The sequence below is a fragment of the Anolis sagrei genome, chromosome 6 (genome assembly GCF_037176765.1).
Source record: "Anolis sagrei isolate rAnoSag1 chromosome 6, rAnoSag1.mat, whole genome shotgun sequence".
NCBI lineage: Eukaryota > Metazoa > Chordata > Lepidosauria > Squamata > Dactyloidae > Anolis > Anolis sagrei.
In genome coordinates, this window is record NC_090026.1 from 91,797,861 (window position 1) to 91,810,567 (window position 12,707).

Consider the following 12,707-nt stretch of genomic DNA (forward strand, 5'->3'; position numbering starts at 1 on the left):
AGATCAAGGAAGGCTTGCCATTTTGCAGAAGAAACTCAACTGTTTTAGCACCAAGTGTTCACAGCCATAAGGATTCAATTCTATGTATAATATTTGAAAATATTCTATACTGCATTAAAATTTAGAATAGCTATCATAGAAAAAAGTAACAGGCTGATTAAACTTATTTGTAAAGGGCGTACTTTGGAAATTTAAAAGTGTCCTTTGGTAATATAGCAGAGCATGGTAGGTTATTGTCCTGTAGAAAGTTTGACTTATAATAACAGCTAAAACAATACATCCCAACCTAAAACAATCCACCTGTGATTTCTATCATTGTTGCTTTCTAGTTTATGTCATTTTGAAAAATGTTCATTTTGCAGTATGACCCCAAGTAAGCACAGTCATTGCTATAGCAGTAGTGTTCCCTCCTTTATTATGGGTGTTCTGTTCCAGGACTACCCATGATAAGTGAAAATCCACGAAGGAGGGACGCTCTGTCCACTCAGCAGCAGCCTCTTCCTCCTCACCACCGCCTCAGGCTGCAGAGGCGGTGAGGAGGGGGCAGCTGCCATTCTCGTTGCCTCCACTGCTCCCCACCTTGGAGATCCCTTGGACCTCCCAAGGGGCCTCCGAGCAAGGAGCAGCAGAGGCAGTGAGGAGGAGGAGGCCGCCACCGAAGAACCTGGAGACAAGCCCCAGGGTAAGGCCCAGCGCCTGGCTCCCCATCCCCTCCTCTTCCTCCTCCACCTCCCCCCACGGCTCTTTGTGGGGGAGGAAAAACCAGCAAAACAGCAAGTCCGCAATAAACAAACTGCAAAGTAGCGGGGTAACACTGGATAGAGTATATTGATCTAGTTAGCAGGTATTCCTTTATCACCTCTTAGTCTATTGAAAATGTCCCAACAAAGATAATTTATTTTTTGCTTTATACTGCTAATTGATCTATTGCGCTTCGTCTTTTGTCTTTTAAGCCTTTCCTTTTCTGTTTGAAGGTGACATACATCATCTTTCAGGTTCATAATTACATCCAGTTTACGCTTGCGGCAGTTTTGAGCAGCAACTTTGTTTTTCCCTCGCCGTCTTATGTCACGAATGAGTGAAAGTTGATTATCTGTCAGACAATATTTCGACAACATGCTATTAAAGGAATCAACGGGCAAAGACACAATATCCTTTATGGCAAATGGGATCCTCAAGGCTTTTGCACAGTATTCATCATGGCCTGGGTTTCTATTTATTTTACTTAGGTTCCTCATTGTGCCTTTACTTAATTTCTCCAGCCATATATCATTCTCTGACATAGAGGATGCCTCCTGATGTGTGCTCTGGCTGTATGTGTGGTCATGAAGCACATTTACAAGTGATTCTGTGCCTTGTCCATAATGACTTTGATAATCTGTGAAACCATACTGGCTATATTTTAGGGAGTAACCTCCTACCATTCCTAAATCATGTATCAAAGATTCTGTATCACTATCACAGGTAAAATCAAATGATGAACTGCTGTGAGTCAAGTCTAAGGAAAAGTTTGACTCGGAATCAGAGTCTTTCAAAAGGCAGGAACCTTCCAGTGAATCATTTTTTTCCTCCCAGGCTAAAGATGTCAGGTTTACTTCATCAAATCCATTTGTATCCACGCCCAAGAACAAATCCTGGTTTGTTAGGGTCCAGTCATTAACATCTGATGAAAATATCCCTAATAAACTTGAACTAGGAAATCGTGTTGTGTTCAAACTGGCTAAGCTGCAACTTAAAGCTGAGGCGTCCATCATCTCCAAATTCTTTTTCTCTGCATTTATTGTATATGATCCCAAAGTTGTAGCATCATGAAGGTTCACATCATGGTTAATAGTCTGGGCTGAATCTTCAGTGTTATCCAAGTCTGACAAACTCATCCTCCTGATATTACTGTTATTTCCCACTTCTTCCTGAAATTGAAGAAAAAATGAAAATATGTTCTCTATGCACATACTGTGTAGTAAGGCCTGCCCCTTTCCTTATCCATTGAAAATATTAATGCATCTCTTATCTCTTTACATTTCTGGAACAACAACCCTTATTTAGAACATCTAGCTTTAGCTGTTCCCGCCGAATGTCAAAAGGGACACCCTGTTCTCACTGAACTGCAATGCAACCAAAAGAGAGAACACACAACCCAAATAGTATTTTTCCTCTTAAGTTTTAAATTTACTGTCTTTCAAAACCGGTTTTTGCAGCTAGACATGAAGTCAAACTGGAACAGGTCAAGAAAATATGTCATCCAGAAAAGCTTTGTGTTGTTCACCATCCAAAAAGTGGTAGAGCTAGAGGGAAGCAGGACATTGATTATAACTGGCTGCTTCGTGGCAGCACAACTGCTAGTTGTGCAAGACAACGCCAGTATTTCCAGTTCCCAGTGGGACAGTCTTGCTATTCTGTTGCAGGCAAAAACAAGTCCAGTGACACATTAAAGACTACTTGTCAAGCCCTGCTTTCAGGACTCAGCAAGGGGAAAGAGCAGGTGGAAGTTTCAGCTCATCTTAAGGTTTCATCTGCCAGGTCTGCCCTGTCTTGGTCCTGCAGGGCTGCATTGTTCCACGCCAGATCCTGAATCAGCAGTCTGAAGGCCATGGTGTAGCTTGCCACAGATCCTTTTCTCTTCTGCAGCTGTCTGGTTTTTCTGTTTGCAGTCTGCCTTAACACAATCACCCCAAGTACTCATTTCCTTCACAGGGGCCCCTTCTGCACTGCCATATAATCCAGATTATCAAAGCAGATAAATCCACATCTACTTTGAATTGGGTTATCTGAGTTTACCGTATAATCCATTTCAAAGCAGATAATGTGGATTTTATACAGCTGTGTAGAAGGGGCCAGAGTTATTCAGGAGGGGGGTACCTTGAAGGAGAAGGGAAGTACACCAGGCATGGGCAAACCTTGGCCCACCAGGTGTTTTGGACTTTAACTCCCACAATTCTTAACAGCCGGTAGGATCAGAACACCCGGAGGACCAAAGTTTGCCCATGTCTGAAGTCTCATTTGGTCTCATTTGGCTGCTGGCTCAAATAACAAGCTAATGACAAAAGCCACCTTGGTTTGGCCAGTCACAAAGTCAACTGGTCAAGTGTTAGATAAAGTTGGCACTGAGCTGGAAAAGCTTTGAATGAGTCTGCCTCTCCAGCAAACCTTTCTGGTAAAGCAGCTGGACACTTGACTCTAGAAGCAGGGAAAGGAATAGCCTGAACCTGACTGAACTGAGTTTGCATATTAGCTACAGCTGCTGACAGATATGACACTTGAGCCATTAATGTCTGATTCTGCTGCTGTAGCTCTTCCATGATTTTAAGGCTTGAAACTGGATTACTGAGGGGTTTTGCCTGGGTTTCTGACAAGTCCTATTCTGTAAAGCAGAGCAAGATTTTTCCTAAAGTATAAGCCAAAGGCTGGCAACAGAAAACAAAAAGAGAGCTTTAATGAAGCCAGGCAGTCTGAGGTCCACAAGAGGAAATCCATCCGAGGAATCCAAAAGAATAAACTATCACGAACTCAAGGTCAGGTCTCCTATTCTTGCCTGTGTTTTAGGAAGAGTTATCCTTGTGCTTTTCTCATGAAGCTGCTGAAAGTGACTACTCTCAGGTTTGGCCAATTGGGAGTTGCACCTCTAAGACTCAGCAGCTGGCATTTCCTGCCTGCTCTTCCCCTTTGCTGTCAGAGCAGGGCATAGCACTACCAAATGTATTACAGTAAAAGCTTTTGTGTACTTTAGCCCATCGATAACAGCATTTCAGGTAAGTATACAGTCCCCTTGTACTCAGTGGGAACATAAGGAAATCAAGTGTAGAATACACTGACACCACTGCCATTGGAAAAGGGGGGTATTTTCCTTGGAGGAGCGGTGACTTTACAGGAATTATGCTAGGTTTGTATAGACCAGGAAAAATTTATAAACACACAAATGTATTTTTTGTTTTTTGGCTTTTAAAGTCTCTTCTGCTGTGTTTTTCAGTGTTTTTATGAGTGATGGTCACTCATATATATGTGTTGTAATGTATTTTTGTTTTTTGCCTTTTTAATCCTCTTCTGTTGTGTTTTTCAGTGTTTTTTGAGTGATGGTCACTCCTTGGCCTGATATATGTATTGTGTCCAAATTTGGTGTCCATTCGTTTGGTGGTTTTTGAGTTATGTTAATCCCACAAACGAACAATTCATTTTTATTTATATAGATTACTAGCTGTGCCCTGCCACGCGTTGCTGTGGCCTATAGTAAAACTTATCAAAGTTGAGGTAGATATCTGGACTATTATGAAAGAGAGGTCCCTACCTATTCCTTCCCCCTTTTCCTCCCCCTTTCTCTCCTTTCTTCCTTCTCTACCTCTTTCTTTCTTTCACTACTTGGTTTCATCCTTCTCTCTTTCCTTCATTCCCTCCCCCTTTCTTCCTTTGCCTTTCTTCCCTCCCTGTTTGCTTCCTTCTTTCACTTTTTATTTCCTTTTATTTTACCACCATCATAACAATAACAATAATGCAATGCATTGCCTCTGGGACCTGACACCTCTCCCATTCCTCCAGGGTCTCATAGGAACAATAGCATAATAATAATAATAATAATAGAAATAATAATAATAATAATAATAATAATAGAAATAACAACCTTTACCCGCCCCGTGTTGCTGTGGCCAATCTTCCCTCTTTCTCTCCTTCTTTCCCTCCTTCCTTCCTTCCTTCCCTCCCATCTTTCCTTCTCCTCTTCTTTCTCTATCTCTTTCCTTCCTTCCCCCCTTTTCTTTCTTTTCTGCTGTCTCTCTTTTCTTTCCTTCCATCTTTCCTTTTCTTTCCTTTTCTTCTTCCTTCTTTCTCTAACTTTCCTTCCTTCCCCCTTTTTCTTTACCTCCCTTTCTCTTTCTTCCTTCTTTCCTTCCTTCCTGTCTTTCCTAGATTTTGACAGGGCGGGAAGGGGCGGGGTGGGGTTTGGAGGGGGCGTGAAGTAAAAGGAGGTAAGATTGGGGTGGGGGAGTGATGGAGCGTGGGGTTGCATGCGTGTGTGTGTGCAGCGGCGGGGGGAGTGATGGAGCGTGGGGTTGCGTGTGTGTGTGCGGCGGCGGGGGGGAGTGATGGAGCATGGGGTTGCGTGTGTGTGTGCGCCGGCGGGGGGAGTGGGGTTGCGTGTGTGCGTGCGGCGACGGAGGGAGTGATGGAGTGTGGGGTTGTGTGTGTGTGTGCGGCAGGGGTGTGTGTGTGTGCGGGAAGCGGCGCGGCGGGGCTTGGAGTGGGCATGGTTTCCGCAGAGGGAACGTTGGCCGGAAGGGCATGTGCGCACGCCAGGGAACTTGCTGCTGGGCGCCAATGCGCATGCTCAGTTGTTTTGCCGTTTTGTGAGTGTGTTGTTGTGTTGTTTTTCATTTTGAGTAGATACGTTTGTACCTTGTGGGTTGTGTTATGGGCATGGGAATTTTGGTTAAGTTTCGTTGTGGTTTTTTTGAGTTTTGTTTTTTTGCCGTTTTGAGTGTGTTGTTGTGTTGTTTTTCATTTTGAGTAATATGTTTGTACCTTGTGGGTTGTGTTATGAGCATGGGAATTTTGGTTAAGTTTCGTTGTTTTTTTAGAGTTTTATCCTTTTGCCATTTTGTGAGTGTGTTGTTGTGTTGTTTTTCATTTTGAGTAGATATGTTTGTACCTTGTGTGTTGTGTTATGGGCATGGGGATTTTGGTTAAGTTTCGTTGGGGGATTGTTGAGTTTTGTTGTTTTGCCGTTTTGTGAGTGTGTTGTTGTGTTGTTTTTCATTTTGAGTAGATATGTTTGTACCTTGTGGGTTGTGTTATGGGCATGGGAAATTTGGTTAAGTTTCGTTGGGGGATTTTTGAGTTTTGTTGTTTTGCCGTTTTGTGAGTGTGTTGTTGTGTTGTTTTTCATTTTGAGTAGATATGTTTGTACCTTGTGGGTTGTGTTATGGGCATGGGAATTTTGGTTAAGTTTCGTTGGGGGGTTTTTGAGTTTTGTTGTTTTGCCGTTTTGTGAGTGTGTTGTTGTGTTGTTTTTCATTTTGAGTAGATATGTTTGTACCTTGTGGGTTGTGTTATGGGCATGGGAATTTTGGTTAAGTTTCGTTGGGGGGTTTTTGAGTTTTGTTTCCTCGTTGGATGCCCCTAACAAATTTATATATATAGATAACACTTACTTCCAATGCATTTGCAGTCAGTAGCAGTGGGAAGTAACCTTCCTGGGCTGGAAAAGAGTTGGCCATGCTTCTGTAACTCTGCAGAAATCGATGAATAAATTAATCTCACACTGAAACCGTCATGTCTAAAGTGTTGGATTTCTCCTTTATAAGAGATTAAAACCTGCTTTATGTCCATCTACTAGTGTAGCAATTTGAGCATTGAAGATTATGATTCAAATCCCTGCTCTCTCCTGAGTGACCTTGGGCAAGTCACACCCTCTCAGCCTCAGAGGAAGGCAAAGGCAAACCCTATCTGAATAACTCTTACCAAGAAAACCCCATGACAGATTGGCCTTAGGGTTATAACTTGAATGCACACAAGAAGCGCAACCCTCACAAATGGGGCTACAAAACAGGACTTTCCTAGTTATGGCTCCTAGATCATGGGATGTCTCCCTGGAGAGGCATGGTTTCATCACTCCTTTCATTTTGCAATCACATCAATTTATTTCAGAAGGCTTTCAGTCTGGAAATGATTACTGTATTTTATTGCTCTACTCGTTTTAATATTATTCAATATGGGATGTGTTTTTAATTATGTCATGCTTTTAAAAAAACAGAGTGGTGCAAAACATTAAGAGAAACATATTAATAATAAATTAACTGATTGCTTAGCAGTAATATTTAAAACTGCTTTTAATTGGAATGTTAGAAATAATGCTGAAGGAACCACTTATGCATTTCTTCAATTAAGCGTCATGCATGTTACAGTACACGATCTTGTAATATCTTACAATGTCTTTCTTTTGGGCAGTTCTCAGGAGATGCTCAGCATTAATCAGAACTGAAAATTAGTCAGCACTTGCTTCACTGAACCCATCCCTCCAGGTCAGGGGTGGGGAAACTTGTTATACTGCTATCTAAAGAACTAACAGAGATGGAATAATAGCCAAGTAAATTGTTCAAATTTCCATTACAATGGGTAAAAACCATTCCAAACAGCAAGTTCATGTGTAAAACAAATAAATTGATTAGAACTTTTCATATGTTTGAAAAATTGCTTTCAAATTCGTAGGTATCTGCATATACTGTATATACTCTAGTATAAGCCTCAGAAACACTCCCGTTGGTGGCAGACTTGCAGAAGTTGACTTTTGGTGCCATGTGAAATTGTTCATGACTTCAAATGTGAATCCTTTGAATACAAATGTGATTGTAAATCCAGTTTACAATTTCATAACTGCTGAACAAGCTGCTGGCCAATACACTGCAATCATGTTGTTAATGTAACTCATTAGAATTTATTGAACTTTATATTAAAATTTATTGAATTATATTAGAATCAAAACATGTATTAAGTGTGTGGAAAGTGATATCATACACATTATGGTCACAATCCACAAGCAAGTTTGACTCCCATTAATTTCATTGTGCCAAAGCAGGAGTGGAGGACATGGGCCCTGCAGATGAATTTGATCTTAAAGTCCCATCAACCATAAACTAGGTTAAAAATGGGCAAAATTATAACCCAGTAACTTTCGCAATTTGAAGTGTGCCTCTTACTGTTGCCCTATATGCTTTGAGTCCAACCTATCTTTGAGGCCACATCTCCTTCTACAAACTGGTGCGAGTATTAAGATATGCTGGGGAGATCCTTCTTTCAGTCCCACCACCATCTCAAGCACAGTTAGTGGGAACGGGAGAGAGGGCCTTCTCGGTGGTGGCTCCCCGGCTCTGGAATACCCTCCCTAAAGAAATTAGATTAGCCCATCTCTCTTTCCAGATGAGTCTAAAAACATGGCTCTTCAGACAGGCCTTTGATCCTGAGTAATCCATGTCCAATGTGATGAATCATTGATAGTACTGGCCCACACTTTGATTGATTGTTATGACAGATAGCTAGCCAGCAGGTTCCACTGCGTTTTAGGAATTTTATAATTTTTATAATGTTATTAATGAGATGTTTATGCACTGTTGATTATACTTATGTCATTGTATTATATGTACTGTATTGATTGTCTGCATGTGGCACTTGGAGTGCTTCTGTGAGCTGCCCCGAGTCTCTTTGGGGAGATGATGGTGGGGTACAAATAAAGATTATTATTATTATTATTTATTATTATTATTATGTGTGTGTGTATATATATATATATATATATATATATATATAATTTCTTATGAGTTTTTCAATTAAAAAGATCTTTGTGAATTGAACATAAAGATAAAACAGATGAGACATATTGTGTCCTTTTAGACTTAAAGGCAATGCGTGGAATACAGGCTCAGTTGTTTGGAGGATTAGGAATCAGGATGTAAAACTGACATTGCCTTCCTCTTTGGTTAATTACACAACACACCAATCTGCAAGTATTAGTTTCTTTTTAATCAAGAGGTTATTAAAAAAGCATAATCTATTTCATATTAATGCCAAGACAGCTACTCCCCTGGGCTTTACCAAGAGCGGTCAGGAAATGAATATAAAGACAAAAGAAATATTGATACTTGAAAAACCAAATAAACCTGAAACTAAATGTACTAAGAAAATGCCACTCCTGGAAGAAAAGCAGGTGCAGGTGCAGAAACCACCATATCAGGTGTTCTGATAAGCCCTGGTCCCTCCTCAAGGCCCTCCTCTCAGTCCCACCCACTGTCACAAGTGCAGTTGGTGGGAATGAGGGAGGCAACCTTGGTGGTGGCCCTCCCAGCTTTGAAATGCCTTCCCCAGGGAGATTAGGCAAGCCCCAACACTGCCCTCCTTCCGTAGGGACCTGAAGACCTGGCTGTTCAAGCAAATTTTTGAGAAAGCCTAGTCCCTAGCTGATCTATGCAATTGTTATGCAACCTTGCACTTTATCCCATGGTTACAGCTTTGCACTTATCCCATTCCCTGTCCAATCATTTACACTACAGCCTGGCCACAGTTTACAGTAGCTTACTGTTATTGGTTGATGAGCGCTGGTTTAATTCAGTTTTAAGTTGTTGTTTATAGTTGAATATATGTTTTATTCAACTGTATTTTTAAATTATTTTTATGTTATGTTCTGTTTTTGGCACTTTTGGGCCATGTGTAAGCAGCCCTGAGTCCCTTTGCGGAGATGGAGGTGGGATACAAGAATAACATTGTTGTTTTTGTTATTATTATTATTATTATTATTATTATTAGATACACAGCAAGATTAGTACACAGCAAGATCACTATGCTGGCTTTTGTATTTCATCACATGTCAGACACTTCCCAAGTGTCTAGGACTGTGTGATGTATTGGCGAATAATGCATGCAGATCTGAGTAGGGTGGCCGTTTACAGCTGACAGATGGTAATTTTGTCAGTACTGATTGTTTTTAAGTGCAGGCCAAGGTCTTTAGGCACTGCACCCTGTTTGCAGATCACCATTGAGACCACCTTTACTGACTTGTGCTGGAGTTTTTGCAGTTCTATCTTTAAATGCTCATACTGTGTAAACTTTTCCTATTATTATTATTATCATCATCATCATCATCGTCGTCGTCATGTGAACTACCAATCTGAAAAAGCTGTTTCCTGGAAGTGGATTTATAGGCAAATTTAATACGTATTCTACTTCTGCTTTAAAATAATGACAATGTGGAGGAGCTGAGAAAAGACTCTTCTTTTCTATGCAAAGAAGATGGGAAAAAATATCTGAGTCAAAACCTGAACACTCAAGGCCACACCAAAAGATCTGGCACTACTGTAATATATTATATGGAAAAGAAACCAAACTGGTGAGGTTGGTTCTGAGTGCCTAAACTCAGCCTTTTCGTCAGCCTCAGGTAAAACAAGAAGGCGGTGTTTTTGAATTTGATGGATTACCTGTTTCAACACACTCAGTGTTCTGGGGCAAGGGATGCCGGGATTTCAGAAGACATTTCAGAAGCAAGCTACAAACTCCTATACATATTTTAGAAAGCAAACTATGTAGAATTGGTTGAGACTTGATGAGAGATTCATTGAAAAACCATAGCCATACTGGCTGTTAGGAATTGTGGGAGTTGAAGTCCAAAACACCCAGAGGGCCAAAGTTTGCCCATGCCTGCTCTACAGCATAGTCATATCGTGTGTGGCAAAACTTTCCCAAGATTTGACCATAGCCCAGAACACTTTTAATGGGCCAGGCCATGGCTCTCCAGGGTGCTGAAAGTCTTTCTTAGCTTTCTTCTCCCTTCCTTGATAACTAGCCATGAAGTCAGGTCAGTTCCACAGCATCTCTTTCTATTCAGACAGGCTTTTCAAGATAGAGATGTTTAAGATCTAGTCAATGGGTGTTGTGGTTTTGAATATGTTTAGATGGATTTGAACTATGACTTTTTTTAGTGCTGTTTGTATTTATTTCTGTTTGAATGGTTGCATATGTGTATATTTTAAATTGTATACTAATGCTTTTATGTCAAGATGCTTTGAATCCCTTTTGGGGAGATAAAGCGGAGTATAAATAAATAAAATAATGTATTGCTGAAGGCTTTCATGGACAGAATCACTGGGTTGTTGTGAGTTTTCCGGGCTGTATGGCCATGTTCCAGAAGCATTCTCTCCTGAGGTTTTGGCTGCATCTAATCATCTCCCAACAAAGGATTTCCCCAGGCAGTAAGAAGCCAGACCTTGAAACTGCTAGAGCTTTAAATGCTCCCCTTTGGGGAAATTAAGCAGAGTATAAATAAATAAAATAATGTATTGTCGAAGGCTTTCATGGCTATAATCACTGGGTTGTTGTGAGTTTTCCAAGCTGTTCTGGCCATGTTCCAGAAGCATTCCCTCCTGATGTTTTGCCTGCATCTAATCACCTCCCAACAAAGGATTCCCCCAGCCACTAAGAAGCCAGGCCTTGAAACTGCTAGAGTGTTAAATGCTCCCCTTTGGGGGTGGAAAAGAGGAGCATAAATTAATAAAATAATGTATTGCCGAAGGCTTTCATGGCCAGAATCACGGGGTTGTTGTGAGTTTTCCTGGCTGTATGGCCATGTTCCAGAAGCATTCTCTCCTGAGGTTTCACCTGCATCTAATCAGCTCCCAATAAAGAATTTCCCCAGGCAGTAAGAAGCCAGACCTTGAAACATCTAGAGCATTAAATGCTCCCCTTTGGGGAGATAAGGCAGAGTATAAATAAATAAAATAATGTATCCTCAAAGGCTTTCATGGCCGGAATCACTGGATTGTTGTGACTTTTCTGGACTGTACTGGTATGTTGCAGAAGCATTCCTTCTTGACTTTTCGCCCGCATCTAATCACCTCCCAACAAAGGATTCCTCCAGGCAGTAAGAAGCCAGACCTTGAAACTGCTAGGCCATTCAATGCTAATCAAGAAACATTCACACCTGCCTCATACAGACAAGAGTTCTTTCTCCCACCCTGGACCTTCCACAGATATATAAACTCATTTTCCTCGTTTCCAACAGACCTCACAGCCTCTGAGGCTGCCTGCCATAGATGCAGGTGAAACATCAGGAGAGAATGCTTCTGGAACATGGCCATACAGCCTGGAAAACTCACAGCAACCCAAATATAATAATAATAATAATAATAATAATAATAATAATAATTTTGAGGCAAGCAAAGAAAGATCAAAATCAATACTTTCGTTCAACTTACTGTTTTGATCTGGTAGGGATTTATATCCTTCCTGTTGTGTCTTGTTGTCTTGCAAGCCTTTTTCTGAAACGATTTTGGAAATCCTTCTCTGGGACTCAGTCGCAGAGTAAACCCACGGAATGAACTGCGTGCAGGTTCCCTATTCCACACCTGATTCAAGAGAAAAACTCTGTTCCACCTGGATTTCAGCCACTCTGTCAGAATGGGATGGAAATGACAGTATCCCAAAACGTAAGGAATCTCCTCAAGGTGCTGCTGGGTACTTTCAAGCCTTGCCTGACAGTCTACGTGCCAACATTAACAAAGGGTCTCCCATTCGCTCCTCTGCCCAAATCTGGGGAAAGAGAGAAGGCGGTTTCAGCTCCGATCCGCGGGAGAACTCAGCAGGGAGGTGAATCCACCCATTCGGAAGTTTAGCAATCCGCCCAAAGACGGCCAGGCGGGAGATCCTTCCTCCTCCTCCTCTGCAGCCGACCCGCGAAGATGAACCCCGAGGAAGAGGCCGAGACAGGCAGGTTTCTTGGTTCGGCGCCCACGGGGTTTCCTGGCTCCTAAGCTCTCTCTTGCCCGAGCCGGTTCCTGTCTTCCTTCTCCGGAGAGGGAGGGAGGTTGGGCTCAAAACGCCTCGCTGCTTGGCCCTGGAAGCCCGCCTTCCAGCCCCTCCTCCTCCTCCTCCCCACTCCTTCTTCTCCTTCCTCCTCCTCCTCCCTACTTTCCCCTCATTTAACATCTACATACTTGAACAACTCTTGCATAGCTATACAATATCTCTGACCAACCTACAGCTCTAATTAGATGTCACTAAGCTACAAACTGATACAGCCATCAGTTTTGAGAGCAGACTTCATGCTTCCCTTTTGTTCTCTATAGGTAAAGGTAAAGGTAGTCCCCTGACATTAAGTCCAGTCATGTCTGACTCTGGGGTGTGGTGCTCATCTCCATTTCTAAGCCGAAGAGCCAGCGTTGTCCGTAGACACCTCCAAG

The 12,707-nt window shown here is 41.8% G+C and overlaps 1 protein-coding gene across 2 annotated transcripts; it reads right to left on the reverse strand.

The window, feature by feature from the left end:
* Window positions 1-553: 553 nt before the first annotated feature.
* NFE2L3 (NFE2 like bZIP transcription factor 3) lies at window positions 554-12,360 on the reverse strand. Of its 2 annotated transcripts, XM_060782061.2 has the most exons (3): window positions 11,724-12,360; window positions 6,138-6,215; window positions 554-1,910 (listed from the first exon to the last, which is right to left on the reverse strand). In XM_060782061.2, the coding sequence occupies exons 2-3, from the start codon at window positions 6,201-6,203 to the stop codon at window positions 834-836; spliced, it is 1,143 nt and encodes a 380-aa protein (XP_060638044.2). In that variant the 5' UTR covers window positions 6,204-6,215; window positions 11,724-12,360; the 3' UTR covers window positions 554-833. The 2 variants fall into 2 exon arrangements, with proteins under 2 accessions (XP_060638044.2, XP_060638046.2); XM_060782063.2 differs by lacking the exon at window positions 6,138-6,215.
* Between the last annotated feature and the right edge of the window lie 347 nt (window positions 12,361-12,707).

Bases quoted from the DNA above. Each gene is read 5' to 3' on its own strand.
- NFE2L3 (XM_060782061.2), bottom strand. From the start codon at position 6,203: ATGGCCAACTCTTTTCCAGCCCAGGAAGGTTACTTCCCACTGCTACTG. The intron at 1,911-6,137 runs GTAAGTGTTATC...CTTCAATTTCAG, and splicing joins TGACTGCAAATGCATTGGAA to GAAGAAGTGGGAAATAACAG.